This window comes from Rhizophagus irregularis, chromosome 2, assembly GCF_026210795.1.
Source record: "Rhizophagus irregularis chromosome 2, complete sequence".
In the NCBI taxonomy this organism is placed as follows: Eukaryota; Fungi; Glomeromycota; class Glomeromycetes; order Glomerales; family Glomeraceae; genus Rhizophagus; species Rhizophagus irregularis.
The window spans coordinates 2,152,565-2,174,419 of NC_089430.1; the positions used below are offsets into that span (position 1 = coordinate 2,152,565).

Genomic DNA, 21,855 nt, shown 5'->3' on the forward strand with positions numbered 1-21,855 from the left:
TAGGGTATGTTAATAAGACCAATGTAGCTGTTTATTGTGAATATAATTATGGACCAAGTATGGGTAATTTATTTTGTAAAAATAATAGGTGGTATACTAATTCTTCTGATAATGGAGATCGTTATCCTAGAATAGGAATTCCAGAAAGTTTGATGTAGAAGATTATGAAGTATTTCAATTAATTAAAAAGTAATTTTCAAATAAAAGTATTTTCATAGTTTAAAAAACCATATAGTATCTTATGAAAAATTGTTTCACCACCAATAATTACAATTTTGTGCTTTTAAACAAATTAACTTTGTTAGTAAGGAAATGAATATTTTAATTTAAAATTTGTAGTAATTTCTATTTTTTTTTTTCATATGGTAATTTAGTGAAGGTTAAATAAATTTAGTTTTAAAAGTATTTTTCTGTATGTACGTAATAACTGAGTGACAAGGTAATATTAACATATAATGAAGATAATCACGATGTGTAGAATGAGAGGACAATTTATAAAATTATTACTATGTCATTTTGAAATAATTTCAGAAGTAGAATTGTTGGAAGTAACCGCGCTTTTTTCAGCAATCCTGTGTATGAGTGTATCTATTAAAATTGGAAGAGGAGATATTTGACAATTTTTTTTTTAAACTGTTTCTAACATTAAATAAATTTTATTCTTTTAATTTAAATAAACTAATATTAAATCAGGAAAAATTGGCTCAAGAATATTACGACTTGAAGATCCCTATAAAAAATTTTTATCCGAATATTTCCATTATTTCTCCGTGTCTTCCATAAAAATTCTGTGAAAATGATACATTTACGGATATCCGTGTTAGCGAGATGAAAATTTCCATGATTTAAGGCTATAAATTCCATTAAAATGATACATTCACGGAAAAAACATGGAAAAATAAAACACGGATCAGATGTTTTACAGGGAGAGTGAGTTAGAGCTCAAATTAAGATTCAAGATTTCAAGTTGATCTGAAAATCAATAATAATCTAGCCCAAAATCATTCGTATTCATAATTTGTCTGCCATTGGTGTATGCTGGCATTATAATAGTTTAGCCAGCATTGCAGATTACTTTAAACCCACACTTTGCTCTGGACTATAGAATTCTAGTCAGGGTAGCACTGATACAAGATGCCCGTTGTCTGATCATTTGATTCCTTACGTTGCATAGCTATTTCATTAACTTAGCTAATAATTGTTGATATCCTCACTCTAATATGGTTAAAAAAGATAATTCTCCATACAACATGCAGTATGCTTACCTATTGTAATAACTTGATTGATAATTGGACAATTATCTGGTTTGTTATTCCAACATTCTATAAAGTATTGTAAATTGTATACATCGCTTAATTGATCAAAAAATATATTTTGTATATAAATAATATATTTTAATACCGGTATAAATTTTTACATAATATCAGGAATCTAAGATCTTGTAAAATTTCCAAAGCCATACAAAGAATGGATTGGATAGGCATTAGCAAAAGGTAGCCAACTAATGGATAATTCCCATAAGAGTATATCAATGCTATAAATTTCGCTCCTTTTATTTAAAGAGCATGGCCTCATCTGATGATGGTTGGTTCTTTTTTTTTCAGAAATTTTTGGATCAACATGAACATCATAATAAATAATTATATATATATACAGTATTATATATTCTTAATAATCCGAAATCTCATAATTTGATGTACCTTGATGAAATAATATATCATTTAAGTGCTTTAGGTACGTATGATAATTAAAAACATTTAATTAAGGAGAATAAATTGTACATTATACTTTATATTCATAATATAAAAGGAATTAATCACTAAATCATGATGCACAATTCTTTCATCATGTAAATACGATACAGCCTTTCCTCGTTCATTAAGTTTTCTGACGTCCTTAAAAAAGTCTGAGGCCAGGTAACGTCGAGACTGCACCAAGTTTCTTCAGATGGTTGTAGTGATGAAATAATTACATCCCGGTAGCGGTTCAAAAATCCGTGATATGACAGGCACGAGTCAATTGAAGTGCCAAATTTGACTTATCATCCCAAGTGAGTTTATCAAAATGTACTTTTAAATAATTTCAATTAATTGGCATATCCCACTACTAACAAATATTTCTTTTTTAAACTACTACTTTGATTTTCTTTTAAGGAAAAAAAAATCAATAATAATTAGGGTCTTAATATTTATCTAAAAAAATATTATCAGTTGAGGAATTTTTAGATGACAATGATATCATAAAATTGCATCATGAAATTTTGAATCGAATTTGTGGATCTACGACGAAAATACCACGCGTATTGTCACAAGATATTTGGAAAATTCAGATTTCCACATATTTCCACAATATTCGATGTAGATTTCCATGTTAATTTTAAGTGGAAAAAAATTTCCTGATGAGGATAGTGAAGATAAAATTGATAAAAATTATTCTGAAGAAGTTGAAGTGCAAATTCAAATGTCTTTAGGTGACGCATCCAGACGGGACCCCGAGCTATACATAGAAAGGTGGTCCTGGTTATTTGCTTAGAATGAGCCACAAAATCATGTAGATCGCTTCCATTTGTGAATAATGCCGACCAGCATTACATAGTGCTGGCCCCGAAGAAATGCGTAGAGCTAATAGTAAATGTGGCTATCCCCTGACCATATATATAACTCGGGATCCTATCCAAACCCATGCAAAACTTGGTAAAATTTTTTGAACAATAAAAAACAGATGGATTTAATATGGAAGGTATGTAAAAAATATCTTGAAGATGACTAATTATACCTTGTAAAACCAACCTATAATTTAAGACTAATTTAATAATAGAATAATAAACTATAAAATTTTCATGGGGTCCGGGACCCTAGCACAAATATTTTATTAACTAATTATATTAAATTATAAAAATTCATATTCTCCCTCAATACCACGCCTTCATTTTTTCCAATGAAGTTGTAGCATTTTCATTTTTTCATGTACTACATAAGTTCCCTATATATTGATTGTTCCATAATTTTTCCTATATCCTATTTGTTACCAACGGTACTGTTTATTGCGTGATCTATTAATTTTCTTTTATTATTTTTTATTATTTCCTAATTTTTTTCCATCATTTTTCAACTTTACTATACTCGCCAATCCCTCCAAATCTACATCTACCCAATCAGATCTAAACTTCCTTTTGTCTTTCCTAAATATATCTGACTCTTTTTGAAATTAATTACCTCATTGCATCTTATTAACCAAATTTATGATCGCGATCCATCTAAATAACCATTACAAGCCTTAGTAAAATTCATTTTCTCCGCAACTGAGAAGAATTTCGTTTTTATTAATCTACGTGTTGCTTCTCTAATAATAGAATAACCTATCATTATGGTTGAAGGCATTGTAGGTAATGTTTGAAGAAAATTTTTTTATGGAACGCTCTTATCGTCGTATCCAGTTCATTAGCCATTAATTTATCAATGATAATTTCATTCTTGATTAATTTAAATGTGACCAATTTACATTGTAGCATACATTCTTAACAAATAAATTTGATAGTTGATATCTCTGCCTTATTCTTTATATGTTAGATTTTTTACCCATTATCTAAAGCAATCATCAATTTTAATGCTATTCCATTTTAAATTGATAACTGTTTCATATTAACCCTATATCCTTTAAATCAATTTTCTCTTCCCATATGTTATGTTAAATGAAGAATTGGTGTGGAGTGGCATAAGTAACTCATTACAGATGAAACTGATGAAACTAATAACCAAGAATGCCTTTTTCTAGTTTTTTTTGTTGATTTATCTTACTATTGAAATGTATAAACTAAGAATATTTTAATCCGATAGGTCTTTTCTTTTCTTTCATAAAACTTTAACCAATCAAATTTATTTGCTTAATCAAACGCTCAAAGCGAAACATTATCACCGATACCGACACACTGGCAAGGTGTACGTTATCTACCTTCTCCCCTCCACGAATAAACCGAATAAACCACACAACAGTCTTCTACAAAAAGTATCATTCCGCCCATGACAGTATTTACAGGCGGCATTTTTCAATGAAGATCAAGATGGGAGAGATTGTAATAATCGTGAAATTAACCAGGATTTTTTTGCTTCACATTGTTAATTATGGGTTTTCTAGAACAAGTCATGCCTAAAGTTCTTGGTTTGTATAGGCGGGACGGTCCCACGTGTGGGATTAGGTTTCAACTTCTTAAATGTATAGTTTAGTCTATCATAATTTAGGGTAGCAACTACATATTTTGTTGTGATTCTATTCTGTCGTTATGCTAAAAATAAAAAAAAAAATTTATTTCTTAATCAATTTGTTTATCAAAACTATTTAATGATAAAATTTTATAGAATTCTGATCATTAGATCTAATAGGTTACCGCACTGTAAAAATAAAAATTAAATATGAAGACAAGGATTATCACATTTTGGGGGGACAAGAAACATGACCAGAATTTCAACTTTTTTCTAAATGCCCAGAGTTGATTTACTTTGACTAAAATGTTGAAATTAATTTTTATTGTTTCTACAGCAGCAATATAGTACATTGATTTGTTGGTGTTATATTATAAAAACAGCGTATGACTATAAAATTTTTCTGGGAAAGGCCACAGACCCATTTTAGGCTTTATTATTATTTATTAACTATTTTTATTTTTATTATTATAACCATATAGAAAATTTTTCAAAAAATGACGTTTCTTTGGAATAAAAGGAGTTTTTCCAGAATTTTCTTTATAGGGTAAATAATAAAATGCCTAAAATAGTGTTGCTTGCTGTAAGTGGCATTTCAGATAACAACTTGGGTCATTGTTTTGTTTTATTTATGATTACCTTTTATGGAAAGGTTTGAGTTCAAAGGAAAGCGAGATAGAAAAATATCAAAAAAAATAATAAAACGATAGTGGCTTATACTTTTTTCTCCCGCTTAACCTGTTTTTTATTTTGCTCGTTAAAATAAATTTATTTTTGTTCCTAATTTCGGATTATGGCTCGAAATTACGGTACATTCTTAATTTCGGCCAAATTCGGTCAATTTTGCATTATGTCACGTGATGTTACGCCGATGTCCAAATAAGGAATTTGTTCCAATACATAAAGTTACACAAGTGTCCTAAGAAGGAAAATAAAATTTGTCGATCATTTTGGCTATTATACAAGTCACGTGACATGTATTAATTACGGACAACTTTACGGCAAATACGGCACAACCTTTACAAAGTATTGCAACTATTACGGCAGGCATTTGACCTCGACATAGATTTAATAATTGGAATGTTAATGTAAAGATTTACTGTATACAATTACCACTTTGTAAATAAGGAAATTTTCTCTGTTTCGTATTTTTGCTGTACAACAAACAATGAGCGGCAAAATTTGTTTGTTATACATACAATGCTTCAATGTTTTTGCACATAATACATTTGCATAAATATTATTACCATATTTACTAATATTTAATAATAATAAAAAAGGAAAGAAAAGATATTTACTTTAACTTGAAAGAATTTTGATATAGTAATGGGTCAATGTATTAGTAAAGGTAAACATATAGCATTAATATAAAATATAAATTAAAATTATTCAAATTTTTAAAACAACCTTGAAATATAGTAATAGCTTTCAGTAATGTTAAAGAAATTGAAGAAAATGGCACTGAAGAATTTGAGGAAAGTGGCACCAAGGAATCTAATATCTGTAAATAATTTAATTACTAGCTGGTCTTATATAATATGAATAATAATGAATAATAATGGAATTGCTTATTATCTTTGTTATATTGCAAATAAATAAATAATTTATAAATGATTAATAATACTATAGTTTGTAAGTTAAATCTTTAGTTCTTTATTTATTCATTTTACATGATATAATATTTAAATAACTAATTTCTTTGTTTAATTAATGATTAATTATACTACAGCTGGTAAGTTACAGTATTTAAAAATTATTTGATATTTTATATAATTCAACTAATTATATTTTCTAATTAAATAACTAGATTGTAAGTAATATATTTAATTTATTAATTTATATTTATATCTAACTAATTAGTATAATTAATAATACTACAGGGTGTAAGTTACATAATATTTGTATTTCTATTACTTACATATTATTTAAGCTAAAAAATTCCTCATTTAAAAAATTATTTCCTTTAGATCGTAAGTTATAATTTATTTATTATTACTTATTTTATATAGTATTTACATATAATTTGAACTAATCATATTTAAAAATTATTTAATAATATAGGGTGTAAGTTAATTATTTAATTCTATTATCACATGTTTATATAATATTTACATATAATTTACACTAACTGAATTTTTATTTATAAAATTATTTTGTAATTTCTTTTAGATTGTAAGTTATAAGCTTATTTAATTTTATTATTACTTATTCACGTTTAATTTAAACTAATTAAATTCTTTATTTAAAATTATTTAATAATATAGTTCGTAAGTTATTTATCTAATTCTTTATTTATATAATATTTACATATACTAAATTTTGTAATTTCTTTTAGATCGTAAGTTATACTTATTTAATTCCATTATAATTTATTCATATAATATTTACATATAATTTAAACTAATAAATTCTTTATTTAAAAATTATTTAATAATATAGGGTGTAAGTATTTTTATAATTCTATTATCACTTATTTGTATAATGTTATATATAATTTATACTAACAATTAAAAAATTATTTTGTAATTCCTATTAGATTGTGAGTTATAAGTTATTTATTTAATTCTATTTTTACTATTTTATATAATATTTACATATAAATTTAAAAAATTATTTTGTAATTTCCTTTAGATCGTAAGTTATGTTATTTATTTAATTTATTATTACTTATTTGCATATAATTTTAACTAAATTCTTTATTTAAAACATTATTTAATAATATATATAGGGAGTAAGTTATTTATTTAATTCTTTTAACACTTATTTATATAATATTTACATATAATTTAAACACCTAAATTTTTTATTTAAAAAATTATTTTGTAATTTCTTTTAGTTGGTAAGTTATAAGTGATTTATTTAATTCTATTATTACTTATTGTTATAATTTTACATGTAATTTAAACTAACTAAATTTTTTATTTAAATAGATTGTAAGTTATAAGTTATTTATTATTACTTACTGTTAAAATATTACATGTAATTTGAACTAACTAAATTCTTTATTTATAAAATTATTTTGTAATTTTTCTTTTAGATGGTAAGTTATGAGTTATTTATTTAATTCTATTATAACTTATTTATATAATGTTTACATATAATTCAATCTAACTAAATTCTTTATTTAAAAAATTATCTTTAGATGGTAAGTTATAAACTATTTATTTAATTTTATTATTACCATATAATTAAAACAATTCTTTATTTAAAAATTAATTAATAATATAGGGAGTAAGTTATTTATTTATACTATTATTATTTATTTATATATTATTTACATAATATTTAAACTAATTTAATTCCTTATGTAAAAAATTATTTTGTAATTTCTTTTAGATCGTAAGTTATAAATAATTTATTTTATTTATTTAATATTTTCATATAATTAAAACTAAGTTCTTTATTAAAAAATTATTTAATAATATAGGATGTAAGTTATTTATTTAATTCTATTATTACTTATTTATATAATATTCACATATAATTTAAATTAACTATATTCTGTATTTAAAAAATTATTTAATAACATAGGGAGTAGGTTTTTTATTCAATTCTATTATTACTTATCTATACAATATTTATATATAATTTAAACTAACTAAATTCTTTATCTAATAATACAATAGGGGGTAAATTAAATATTTAATTCTAGTAGTATTACTTATTTAAATAATATTTATATATAATATAAACTAACTATATTCTTTACTTAAAAAATTATTTTGTAATTTCCTTTAGATCGTAAGTTATAAGTTATTTATTTAATTCTATTATATAATGTTTACATATAATTTACATCAATCAAATTCTTTATTTGCAAAACTATTTAATAATATAGGGTGTAAGTTATTTATTTAATTCTATCATTACTTATTTATAATATTTATATAACTAAATTCTTCATTTAAAAAATTATTTTGTAATTTCTATTAGATCGTAAGTTATAAATTATTTATTTAATTCTAATTTTACTATTTTATATAATATTTACATATAATTTAAACTAACTAAATTCTTTATTCAAAAAATTATTTTATAATTTCCTTTAGATCGTAAGTTATGAGTTATTTATTTAGTTTTATTATTACTTATTTATATTTACATATAGTAATTCAAACTGACTAATAAATTATTTAATAATATAGGGTGTAAGTTATTTAATTAATTCTATTATCACTTATTTATATAATATTCACATATAATTTAAACAACTAAATTCTTTATATAAAAATTATTTTGTGGTTTCTTTTAGTTGGTAAGTATAAGTTATTTATTTAATTCTATTTATCTATTATTACTTATTTGTATAATATTTACATATAATTTATATCATTTAAACTAACTAAATTCTTTATTTATAAATTATTTTGTAATTTCTTTTAGATGGTAAATTATTAATTATTTATTTAGTTCTATTATTTATATATAATTTAAACAATTAAATCTTTATTTAAAATATTTAAAAATTATTTAATAATATAGGGAGTAAGTTATTTACTTAATTTTTATTATTATTTATTTATTTAATATTTACATATAATTAGAACTAATTAAGTTCTTTATTTAAAAAATTATTTTGTTAATTCCTTCTTAGATTGTAAGTTATAAGTTATTTATTTAATTCTATTTTTATTTATTTATATAATATTTACATATAATTTAAACTAATTAAATTCTTTATTTAAAAATTATTTTGTAATTTTTTTTAGATGGCAAGTTATAAATAATTTATTTTATTTATATAATATTTTCATATAATTAAAACTAAGTTCTTTACTAAAAAATTATTTAATAATATAGGATGTAAGTTATTATTTAATTCTAGTATTACTTATTTATATAATATTCACATATAATTTAAACTAACTAAATTCTTTATTTAAAAAATTATTTTGTAATTTATTTTAGTTGGTGAGTTATAAGTTATTTATTCAATCTATTATTACTTATTGTTATATTTACACATAATTTAAACTAACTAAATTCTTTATTTAAAACACTATTTTGTAATTTCTTTTAGATTGTAAGTTATAAATTATTTAATTCTATTATTACTCATTTATATAATATTTACATATTATTTAAACTAACTAAATTCAAATTCTTTATTTAAAAATTGGTTTGTAATATCTTTTAGATCGTAAGCTTTAATTTATTTATTTAATTCTATTATTACTTAATTATATAATACTTACATATGATAAAACAATTCTTTATTTAAAAATTATTTAATAATATAGGGAGTAAGTTATTTATTTAATTCTATTATTTGTATAATCTTTACATATAATTAAACTAATTAAATTCTTTATTTAAACAATTATTTAACAACATAGAGAGTAGGTTTCTTATTTAATTCTATTATTACTTATTTATATAATATTTAAATTAAACTATTTTTTTAAAGTTTAAACTAAACTAAATTATTTATTTAAAAATTATTTTGCAATTTTTTTAGATCGTAAGTAATAAGTTATTTATTTAATTCTATTTTTATTATTTTATATAATATTTACATATAATTTAAACTAATTAAATTCTTTAATTTCTTTTAGATCGTAAGTTATAAATTATTTATTTAGTTCTGCTATTTATTTATATATAATTTAAACTAATTATATTCTTTATTTAAAAAATTATTTAATAATATAGAGTGTAAGTTATTTATTATTACCTATTCATGTAATATTTACATTTAGTTTAAATTAACTAAATTCTTTATTTAAATAATAATTTTGTAATTTCTTTTAGATGGTAAGTTACAAATGATCTATTTAATTCTATTATTACTTATTTATATAATATTACATATAATTTAAACTAATTAAATTCTTTATTAAAAAAATTATTTTGTAATTTCTTTTAGATCGTAAGTTTATTCTGTTGTTACATATTTGTAATATTTACATATAATTTAAACTAACTAAATTCTTTATTTAAAAAATTATAAATATTATTTAATAATATAGCTTGTAAGTTATTTGTTGTTTCTAATTGTTATATATTATATATAATATTTATTTATTAACTGAATTCTTTCATTTAAAAATTTCTGTCACTTTAGTTGGTAAGTTATGAAATATAGTTTTTTTATTATTATATATATTTATACAAAAACTGATGACATATATTATATTAAATTCCAATTTAAATTAGAGTAAGTGTTAATTTTAATCTTTAATTTATTATAAACTTTAATATAATTTTAATTGATTAAATTTATAGATTTGGAAAAAGTGGAAATACAATTATAGATGAATTTATTTTTGAAAAAAAGTTAAAATGGATTCCTTATAATAAATTTAAAAATATTGAATATCTTGATAAAGGAGGATTTAGTACTATATACAAAGCTACTTGGTTAAATAATAATAATGATAAAGAAATAATTCTTAAATGTCATGATAATTTAAATGATAATTTAAATGAATTTTTAAATGAAGTATGATATTATATTATTTATTTCTTTTAATTTAATTTACAATTTATTTATTAATTAATATGTTATTATTTTATAGTGGAAATATCATGAAAGCTGTTTAGATTCATATGATATTATTTATTTTTATGGATTTACAAAAAAACCGGATACTTTGAAATATATGGTAGTAATGGATTATGCAAACAAAGGTAATTTAAGAGGAAACCTAACAAGAATAATCAAAAATAATTGGAATCAAAAGTTATATATGTTGTATGAAATTATTTCTGGGCTTATTAATATACATAAACAAAATCTTATTCATTGTGATCTTCATGATGGAAATATTTTAAATCATAATGAGAGTAAAATTTATATTAGTGATTTAGGATTATGCAAACCTATAAAATCATTTTTGAAAAAGTATAGTATTTATGGTGTTGTACCATTTATGGCACCTGAAATTTTAAGAGGCAAACCTTATACCCCAGCTAGTGATATATACAGTTTTTCTATGATTATGTGGGAATTTACATCTGGGATACCACCATTTAATAATAGAGCACATGGTATTCAACTTAGTTTAGATATTTGTGAAGGTGAACGTCCTGAAATTATTGAAAATACTCCACAATGTTATGTAGATTTGATGAAAAGATGTTGGGATGAAAATCCATTAAAAAGGCCATCTTCTGAAATAGTTTTAAATATTATTAAAGAATGGATATTTCTTCCTTATGACAGGAAAATTGAAGATATTAATGAAGAATTAAAATGCAATATTATGGAATTCATAAATGCACCAATAGGGCATAACAATCTTACTACTGAATCTCATCCACAGGCTTGTTATACAGGTCGCTTACTTGATTTTACTAGTAAAAAATTGAATGAAATTCTTGAAAGTAAAAACTCACAAGCTAGTATAAAATTGAATGAAATGTCATTAAGTGAAGATTTGAATGAGTATAAAATTGAAGATTTGAAGTAATTAGGTATGCAATATAGTATATACAAAAATTAATTTTGAAAATTGTTTATATGAAATTAATTTCACTTATTTAATTATTTAGATATTAAAACAGATGAAAATTTACTTGTGTTTTAAAAAAGTTTTATAGTTTTTTATAAGTGATATTTGATATTATGCATTTAACAAAAATTGTTCTTTATTTTATTCCTTTAGATTTATTATTTATTCATTAAAGGCTAGAGTAGTAAAATTCTTAGTTTGTAATTTAAATAATTCCTTTTTTTTATATTTTATCAAAATATTAAATATATGTATTCTCTTAGAATTATTTAAACACTAAGGCTATCATAGTAGTAAATATTTTACAAATTAATTAGTTTGTAATTTAAATAAATCTTTTTTTAATTATTTTAAAAATATAAATTATCATTTATCAGAATGATTAAACATACAAACAATTTTCAATATATAAAATTAAAATAGATAATTTGTAAATTTCTTATGTTTATTTTCAAGACTGATGATAATATTAATTAAAATTTCAGTTAGTACCAAAATTTCTAAATCAGGTAAAAAATTTTACAGATCGTTAACATAAAAATCAGACGTTTAGCTCATGGGTTGAACCGGTTGATTTCAATCACTGACTAAAATAAAATTTAAATATAAAAAAAATTCTAAAACGACAAAAAATTGGCTAAAATAGTAAAATGTATTTTCTAAATAAAATCTTTTAACTTTAGTTCTTTACATATAGAAATTAATAACTTATAAAATTTTCTTTAAAGTTCCAGATACAAACTATGTTATATAATTTTTATGCTCCAATTCTACATAATCTAATTCCTTTAAATACAACTTATGATGAAAACTACTGTAAATCCAGTGCGAAAAAAGATAAAATAAAATGTGCATTTTTATTGGCTGGAGATCATGTGGCGGACAGAGTCAGGTGATCATTTTTTTTTTGTAACAGACAAACTTACATTATGGTCAAAATCTGACATAAAACAAATAAATAAATTAAGGTCAAAATCGGTTCTATACTTGTTTTATTATATCCTTTAAATATGATGAGAATAAATATTATATTGCAGAAATGAATAATTACGTATACAAAAAATGTTTCAGGAGTTTTTTTTTTGGCAAATAGGGTTAGAAAATTTCACAAAATACAGAATAATTTTCATTGTAAATTATTCCCTATATTGATGTTATCAAAGTTTAAATAAAATTACTAAAGTATACGTTCATATTTTATAATCAATGACCGTATCTTATTTTAATTCAAAGGTCCTATTTTAACTTTAAATAAATAATCCTTTACAATACATATTTGAATCATGATATAAAATTTTCGGGTTTATGAACTCGAGGAATACTATTTAATTTTTTGTTTTTCGTCATAAAGGTTATATCTATCTAAATTGCACGTGTTGTGCGATCTGTGGACGTGAACTTTATTGTTGTATATCTTTGGTATTTGGTATGTGCACTTTATAAATATCTGTACCACTGTGCAGAAAATACTCATTAAAGAGAGTTTAAAAAACAAATTATATATCATGCTAAGAATACACACGCTTTACAATAGTATACTGCTAATTGCTACATAATTAACGAATAGTAATAATTTATTAAACAAACATTAGTATTTACGATTGCAAATTTATGTATTCAACAAATATAATATTTCACCCAGTATATATTGAATGAGATTTTTGTCCTCGATATTTAAATTAAATTAAACTAAATTTAAACAAAATCCGTATAAATATACAGGATATTTTATATTTTTCCAAATCACTAAATATAACTGAAAATAATATTACTAGGTGTAACCTGTCGCGTTGCGCCGGGATAATACTTGCCCATCAAGTAAGAGAGTAATAATAACACACTTATCAGTTATATTTTATTTACCATGCAGTGTGAATAGGTCTAGTTTTTACTATTAGTCGGAAATAATTTTAATAAATTACAAGTTTTATACAGTATATGAAATATTATTTATTATTAAATGCAAATTTTATTTCACGAAACAAATGTTGCAGTATTGCGAAATTTACAAATTCATTACAAAAACAATTTTTGTATAAGTAGTTTATTGTTACATTGTTACAAAAAAAACTTTTTTTTTTATCTTAAAAAATTCCATTGTAGCATTAAAAAAATTACATCCTCTGTTGAAATTTGAAAAAAAATACATATATATTGTTAGTTATCATATCTCAAAGAAATTCATTATAGCAATCTATTGTTATAGAAAAAAAAATCTAACTAATTAAAATGAAAAAAAAAATTCCCAGGAAAATTAATTATAACGATCTATTACAAAAATAAATAAATAAGTAATTATGTTTGAGCTTGATACAACCTAAAAAATGATATTATTAATAATAAGAATCGGAAAAAAACCATGGCGCCACAACATCGATCTGATCACTGATCCAAACCTAAATGGTGAAAGAATGTATTCGGAAAAAAAATAAAGCCAAACCGAAAAAAGAGAAGGGGAAAAAAATTTTCGGATTTGAAAAAAGCCAACCGGGAAAAAAAAAAGGTGTTTCGAAAGAGAAAAGACGAAATTTGAAAAAAAAGAAAGAACCAAAAGTAAAAGATTGGTTCAAGAAAAAAAAATGAAAATTAAGAAATAATAAATATTTGGAAAAAAAAAATTCTGATTAAAAATTTCATTAACCGGAATTGGATTAGATGTACAACATGACTTTGCCGATCAAGCGGGTCTTAACTATAAAGAATACGGATCAGCAATTCAAAATTAATTTATAAAGGCTAATCAATTACAGTATATAGATTTTTTTGATTATATAGATTAATAATATTCGTAATTGACCGATCGACTGCGAATTTTTTTTAAAAAAGATTTTTACTGTAATAAAATTATTTCTGATTAATAGTTCAACGCCCGTTTGATTATCAAGCTGAAATGGTTATCTGTTAAAAAAGAAAAATTAATTTCGTAAAAAATCACTTTGACCGGATCCTTAAATTGTTTAGCTGAAAAGAATTTTTAATAAATATACACGTACAGTATTTTCATAGAAACAACTTTTTAAAAAATAATGTATTTTAATTAACAGCAGGTTCATACATAGAAAATAGCTAAGATAAGAGTAGCAGGTCAAAAGAAATAATTTATAGTTCAAGTTTTATGATAAAATTGGATAAAAAAAATTTGTAAATTTTTTACGCATTTTTTAAGTAATTATATTTTGATTTTAATGACCGTAACCGTAATTGTCAGATTTTTTTTAAAAAAAATGAATTGAAAGAATTAAAATTTCTATTCTTAATTTTTTTTTTTTTACTAAACAATTTTTGGTTATACGCTATTATTTCTTTACAATTATGATTCACCTATTTTAATTTCTTATGCGAAACTGCGAATATTTTATATTTTGAAACATTTTTTTTTGTCCTATAAGTCACGTTTTATTTAATAAACGACGATGAGATTTTATATAATAAAAAAAATTCAAACTTAAAAGGTTAATAAAAAGAATAAACAAAAAAATAAAAAAAAGTGATTATTGTGAAAAGTAACTTAAACATAAATGGAAATCATAAACACGATCCATACGAACCAAGTTTTTTCTTCGACTTTTCATTAAGAAAATGAAAGAAATTTTTTCAAATAAAAAATGAAAATTAAAAACGTGCAAATGAATAATAATAACATGGCTATATCGTTTAATAAATTTTACCAAGAATTAAAAAGGATTGAATATATTATTTATTCATATATCCTGAAACAAATAATGAAAGAGATCATAGGTATTAAAATATTTACAACATGTATCATTTAAAAAGTGTTCATAACCTACTCATATTTTTCAGAATTTCTTTTAGTTAGTGTAAATTGGTGACACGTAGTTTATTTTTAAATGTAAAGTATGACAGTGTCAATGACTTACTAAAATGGTAATCATTTATACATTGAAGTAACAAATCACCGTTTGCCAAGAATTTTGTGTAATACAACTTACCGTTACTGCGCTCAGTGCGCTGAAATGCTAAATTAAAAATTTTCTTTCTTTTTTTTTTTTGTTATGGGAAGAGCTCGAAATTTGTGGAGGACCAGGTTCTATACCTTATTTCAACGCCGAATGCATAATTCAATCGTATTACGCAAATCCAACAATGTAAGTCACATGACATGCATATCACGTGATAATTTACATTTTCTATTTATATAACCTCGGTCCGAAACAATATCTTTTCCACTTTTTAACCCGCACAACTTGTTTTAGCTTTTTTTATATCCCCTCAATTTGAATTTGTTTATAAATTACAAAAGTTCTGCTCATGGATTCTTTTGGGCTAATTAAGCCATCAGATGCTAGCGAGATATGTGAAAAATGTTATTACATATGTTATGCAATGCGATTTCAACAAAATTTCAAAAATTGGACTAGTGGTAATGATAATATTGATAAATTTATTCAAGATACTCAGTTATCAGCTCATGAAGATGTAAGGGAAGTATTGGAATGGATACCTTATGATAGGTTGTATAATATTAAATATATTGCAAAAGATGAGTTTGGTAAAGGTAAAGTATATAGAGCAAATTGGATTGATGGATATATAAGTGATTATGAAGACGATGAAAGTTTGGATAGTGAAAGCAAAAATTGGATAAGAGAAGGATGCAATATGTTTGTGAATTTGAAGAGTTTAAATACTCCAAATATTCTTACATTGGAATTTATAAATAAGGTATATATAAGTTTATGTTAATTACATAACAAAATTATGAATATTTTATTTTTCTAAATATTATTACATTTGTAGATTAAAATTGAACATGAATTTTATGGAATAACTTTGGATTCAGAAACAAGAAATTATATGGTGGTTTTGAATAATAAATGTAAAGAGTGTAATGAAATGTGTAATTCAATATACTTTCAACAAAATTTTGAAAATTGGACTAGTGGTAATGATAATATTGATAAATTTATTCAAAATACACAGTTATTAGCTCATAAAGATGTAAGAGTAGCATTAGAATGGATACCTTATGATAGATTTCATGATATTAAATATATTGCAAAAGATGAAGTATATAGGGCAAATTGGATTGATGGAAATATATATTATTATTACTATGGTACTAGTAAAAGTTGGGATAATAAAAATCAAAATTGGATAAGAAAAGGATGCAATATGTTTGTGAATTTGAAGAGTTTAAACACTCCAAATATTCTTACGTTAGAATTTATAAATAAGGTATAAGTTTAAGTTAATTACATAACAAAATTATAAATATTTTATTTTTCTAATATATTATTACATTTGTAGATTAAAATTGAACATGAATTTTATGGAATAACTTGGGATTCAAAAACAAAAAATTATATAATGGTTTTGAATAATAAATGTAACAAGTGTAATAAAATGTGTAATTCAATATACTTTCAACAAAATTTTGAAAATTGGACTAGTGGTAATGATAATATCGATAAATCTATTCAAAATACACAGTTATTAGCTCATATAGATGTAAGAGTAGCATTAGAATGGATACCTTATGAAAGATTGTATAATATTAAATATATTTCAAAAGATGAGTTTGGTAAAATATATAGAGCAAATTGGACTGATGGATATATTTGGTATTGGGTTAATAAAAATCAAAATTGGATAAGAGAAGGATGCAATATGTTTGTGAATTTGAAGAGTTTAAATACTCCAAATATTCTTACATTAGAATTTATAAATAAGGTATAAGTTTCAGTTAATTAGTACATAACAAACTTATAAATATTTTATTTTTCTAATATATTATTACATTTGTAGATTAAAATTGAACATGAATTTTATGGAATAACTTGGGATTCAGAAATAAAAAATTATATGATGGTTTTGAATAATAAATGTAAAGAGTGTAATAAAATGTGTAATTCAATATACTTTCGACAAAATTTTGAAAATTGGACTAGTAGTAATGATAATATCGATAAATCTATTCAAAATACACAGTTATTAGCTCATAAAGATGTAAGAATAGCATTAGAATGGATACCTTATGATAGATTGTATAATATTAAATATATTTCAAAAGATGAGTTTGGTAAAATATATAGAGCAAATTGGACTGATGGATATATAAGATATGATAAAAGTTATGAAAGTTGGAATAATAATAATCAAAATTGGATAAGAGAAGGATGCAATATGTTTGTGAATTTGAAGAGTTTAAATACTCCAAATATTCTTACATTAGAATTTATAAATAAGGTATAAGTTAATTACATAACAAAATTATAAATATTTTATTTTCTAATATATTATTACATTTGTAGATTAAAATTGAACATGAATTTTATGGTATAACTTGGGATTCAGAAATAAAAAATTATATGATGGTTTTGAATAATAAATGTAAAGAGTGTAATAAAATATGTAATTCAATGTACTTTCAACAAAATTTTGAAAATTGGACTAGTGGTAATGATAATATCGATAAATCTATTCAAAATACACAGTTATTAGCTCATAAGGATGTAAGATTAGCATTAGAATGGATACCTTATAATAAATTGTATAATATAAAATATATTTCAAAAGATGAGTTTGGTAAAATATATAGAGCAAATTGGACTGATGGATATATTTGGTATTGGGTTAATAAAAATCCAAATTGGATAAGAGAAGGATGCAATATGTTTGTGAATTTGAAGAGTCTAAATACTCAAAATATTCTTACATTGGAATTTATAAATAAGGTATAAGTTTAAGTTAATTTGTACATAACAAAATTATAAATATTTTATTTTTTTAATATATTATTACATTTGTAGATTAAAATTGAACATGAATTTTATGGAATAACTTGGGATTCAGAAATAAAAAATTATATGATGGTTTTGAATAATAAATGTAAAGAGTGTAATAAAATGTGTAATTCAATATACTTTCAACAAAATTTTGAAAATTGGACTAGTGGTAATGATAATATCGATAAATCTATTCAAAATACACAGCTATTAGCTCATAAAGATGTAAGAGTAACATTAGAATGGATACCTTATGATAGATTGTATAATATTAAATATATTTCAAAAGATGAGTTTGGTAAAATATATAGAGCAAATTGGACTGATGGATATATAAGATATTATGAAAGTTATGGAAGTTATCAAAGTTGGAATAATAAAAATCAAAATTGGATAAGAGAAGGATGCAATATGTTTGTGAATTTGAAGAGTTTAAATACTCCAAATATTCTTACATTGGAATTTATAAATAAGGTATAAGTTAATTACATAACAAAATTATAAATATTTTATTTTCTAATATATTATTACATTTGTAGATTAAAATTGAACATGAATTTTATGGAATAACTTGGGATTCAGAAATAAAAAATTATATGATGGTTTTGAATAATAAATGTAAAGAGTGTAATAAAATGTGTAATTCAATGTACTTTCAACAAAATTTTGAAAATTGGACTAGTGGTAATGATAATATCGATAAATCTATTCAAAATACACAGTTATTAGCTCATGAAGAGGTAAGTGTAGCATTAGAATGGATACCTTATAATAGATTGTATAATATTAAATATATTTCAAAAGATGAGTTTGGTAAAATATATAGAGCAAATTGGACTGATGGATATATAATATATGATAAAAGTTATGAAAGTTGGAATAATAAAAATCAAAATTGGATAAGAGAAGGATGCAATATGTTTGTGAAATTGAAGAGTTTAAATACTCCAAATATTCTTACATTGGAATTTATAAATAAGGTATGAGTTTAAGTTAATTACATAACAAAATTATAAATATTTTATTTTTCTAATATATTATTACATTTGTAGATTAAAATTGAACATGAATTTTATGGAATAACTTGGGATTCAGAAGCAAAAAATTATATGATGGTGTTGAATAATAAATGTAAAGAGTGCAATAAAATATGTAATTCAATTCGCTTTCAACATAGATTTATAGACTGGACTAGTGGAAATGATAATATTGATGAATTTATTAAAGATACTCAGATATCAGCTCATAAAGATGTAAAGGAAGCATCAGAATGGATACCTTATGATAGATTATATAATATTGAATATATTGCAAAAGATGAAGTATATAGGGCAAATTGGATTGATGGAAATATAAATTATTTTAATTATAGTGGAAGTTGGAATAATGAAAATCAAAATTTGGTAAAAAAGGATAAAAATATATATGTATTACTGAAAGTTATAGATTATTCAAAAAGTATTACATCTGTACTTATGAAAGAGGTATTATAAATTTTTTATTTGATAATATAATTATAAAATTTTAAATGTTTTATTAATAAAATATTTATTTATAGATTAATAAACTTTTTGGAATTACTTGGGATCCAGAAACAAAAAATTATATGATGGTTTTAAATAATAAATGTAAAAAGTGCAATAAAATATGTAATTCAATTTTCTTTCAACAGAAATTCATAGATTGGACTAGTGAAAATGATGATATTGATAAATTTATTCAAAATACTCAGTTATCAGCTCATGAGAATGTAAGGGAAGCATTAGAATGGATACCTTATAATACATTTCATGATATTAAATATATTGCAAAAGATGAATTTGGTAAAATTTATAGAGCAAATCGGACTGATGGATATATTTGGTATTGGGATAATAAAAATCAAAATTGGATAAGAGAAGGATGCAATATGTTTGTGAATTTGAAGAGTTTAAATACTCCAAATATTCTTACATTAGAATTTATAAATAAGGTATAATTTTCAGTTAATTACATAACAAAATTATAAATATTTTACTTTTTAAATATATTATTACATTTGTAGATTAAAATTGAACATGAATTTTATGGAATTACTTGGGATCCAGAAACAAAAAATTATATGATGGTTTTAAATAATAAATGTAAAAAGTGCAATAAAATATGTAATTCAATTTTCTTTCAAAAGAAATTCAAAGATTGGACTAGTGAAAATGATGATATTGATAAATTTATTCAAAATACTCAGTTATCAGCTCATGAGGATGTAAGGGAAGCATTAGAATGGATACCTTATAATAGATTTCATGATATTAAATATATTGCAAAAGATGAATTTGGTAAAATTTATAGAGCAAATCGGACTGATGGATATATTTGGTATTGGGATAATAAAAATCAAAATTGGATAAGAGAAGGATGCAATATGTTTGTGAATTTGAAGAGTTTAAATACTCCAAATATTCTTACATTAGAATTTATAAATAAGGTATAATTTTCAGTTAATTACATAACAAAATTATAAATATTTTACTTTTTAAATATATTATTACATTTGTAGATTAAAATTGAACATGAATTTTATGGAATTACTTGGGATCCAGAAACAAAAAATTATATGATGGTTTTAAATAATAGATGTAAAAAGTGCAATAAAATATGTAATTCAATTCGCTTTCAACAGAAATTCATAGATTGGACTAGTGGAAATGATGATATTGATAAATTTATTCAAAATACTCAGTTATCAGCTCATGAAGATGTAAGGGAAGCATTAGAATGGATACCTTATAATAGATTTCATGATATTAAATATATTGCAAAAGATGAATTTGGTAAAATTTATAGAGCAAATCGGACTGATGGATATATTTTATATTGGGATAATAAAAATCAAAATTGGATAAGAGAAGGATGCAATATGTTTGTAAATTTGAAGAGTTTAAATACTCCAAATATTCTTACATTAGAATTTATAAATAAGGTATAATTTTCAGTTAATTAGTACATAACAAAATTATAAATATTTTACTTTTTTTAATATATTATTACATTTGTAGATTAAAATTGAACATGAACTTTATGGAATAACTTGGGGTTCAGAAACAAAAAATTATATGATTGTTTTGAATAATAAATGTAAAGAGTGCAATAAAATATGTAATTCAATTCGCTTTCAACAGAAATTCCTAGATTGGACTAGTGGAAATGATGATATTGATAAATTTATTCAAAATACTCAGTTATCAGCTCATAAAGATGTAAAGGAAGCATTGGAATGGATACCTTATGATAGATTTTATGATATTGAATATATTGCAAAAGGTGGGTTTGGCAAGGTATACAGAGCATATTTAAATGATGGATTTATAACTGATTGGGATGATTTAAATAAAAACTGGAAAAGAATTAGCAATGATATATTGGTAGCTCTGAAAAGTTTGGATAATTCAAAAAATATTGCATCAGAATTTATTA

General features: G+C 22.4%; 1 protein-coding gene across 1 annotated transcript; it reads left to right on the plus strand.

The window, feature by feature from the left end:
* Positions 1-10,273: 10,273 nt before the first annotated feature.
* Positions 10,274-11,611, plus strand: OCT59_011868 (uncharacterized protein; the record flags this gene model as incomplete). The annotated part of the gene is made up of 4 exons (XM_066134077.1): positions 10,274-10,356; positions 10,425-10,641; positions 10,718-10,829; positions 11,265-11,611. The coding sequence occupies 4 exons, from the start codon at positions 10,274-10,276 to the stop codon at positions 11,609-11,611; spliced, it is 759 nt and encodes a 252-aa protein (XP_065989376.1).
* Positions 11,612-21,855: the final 10,244 nt, after the last annotated feature.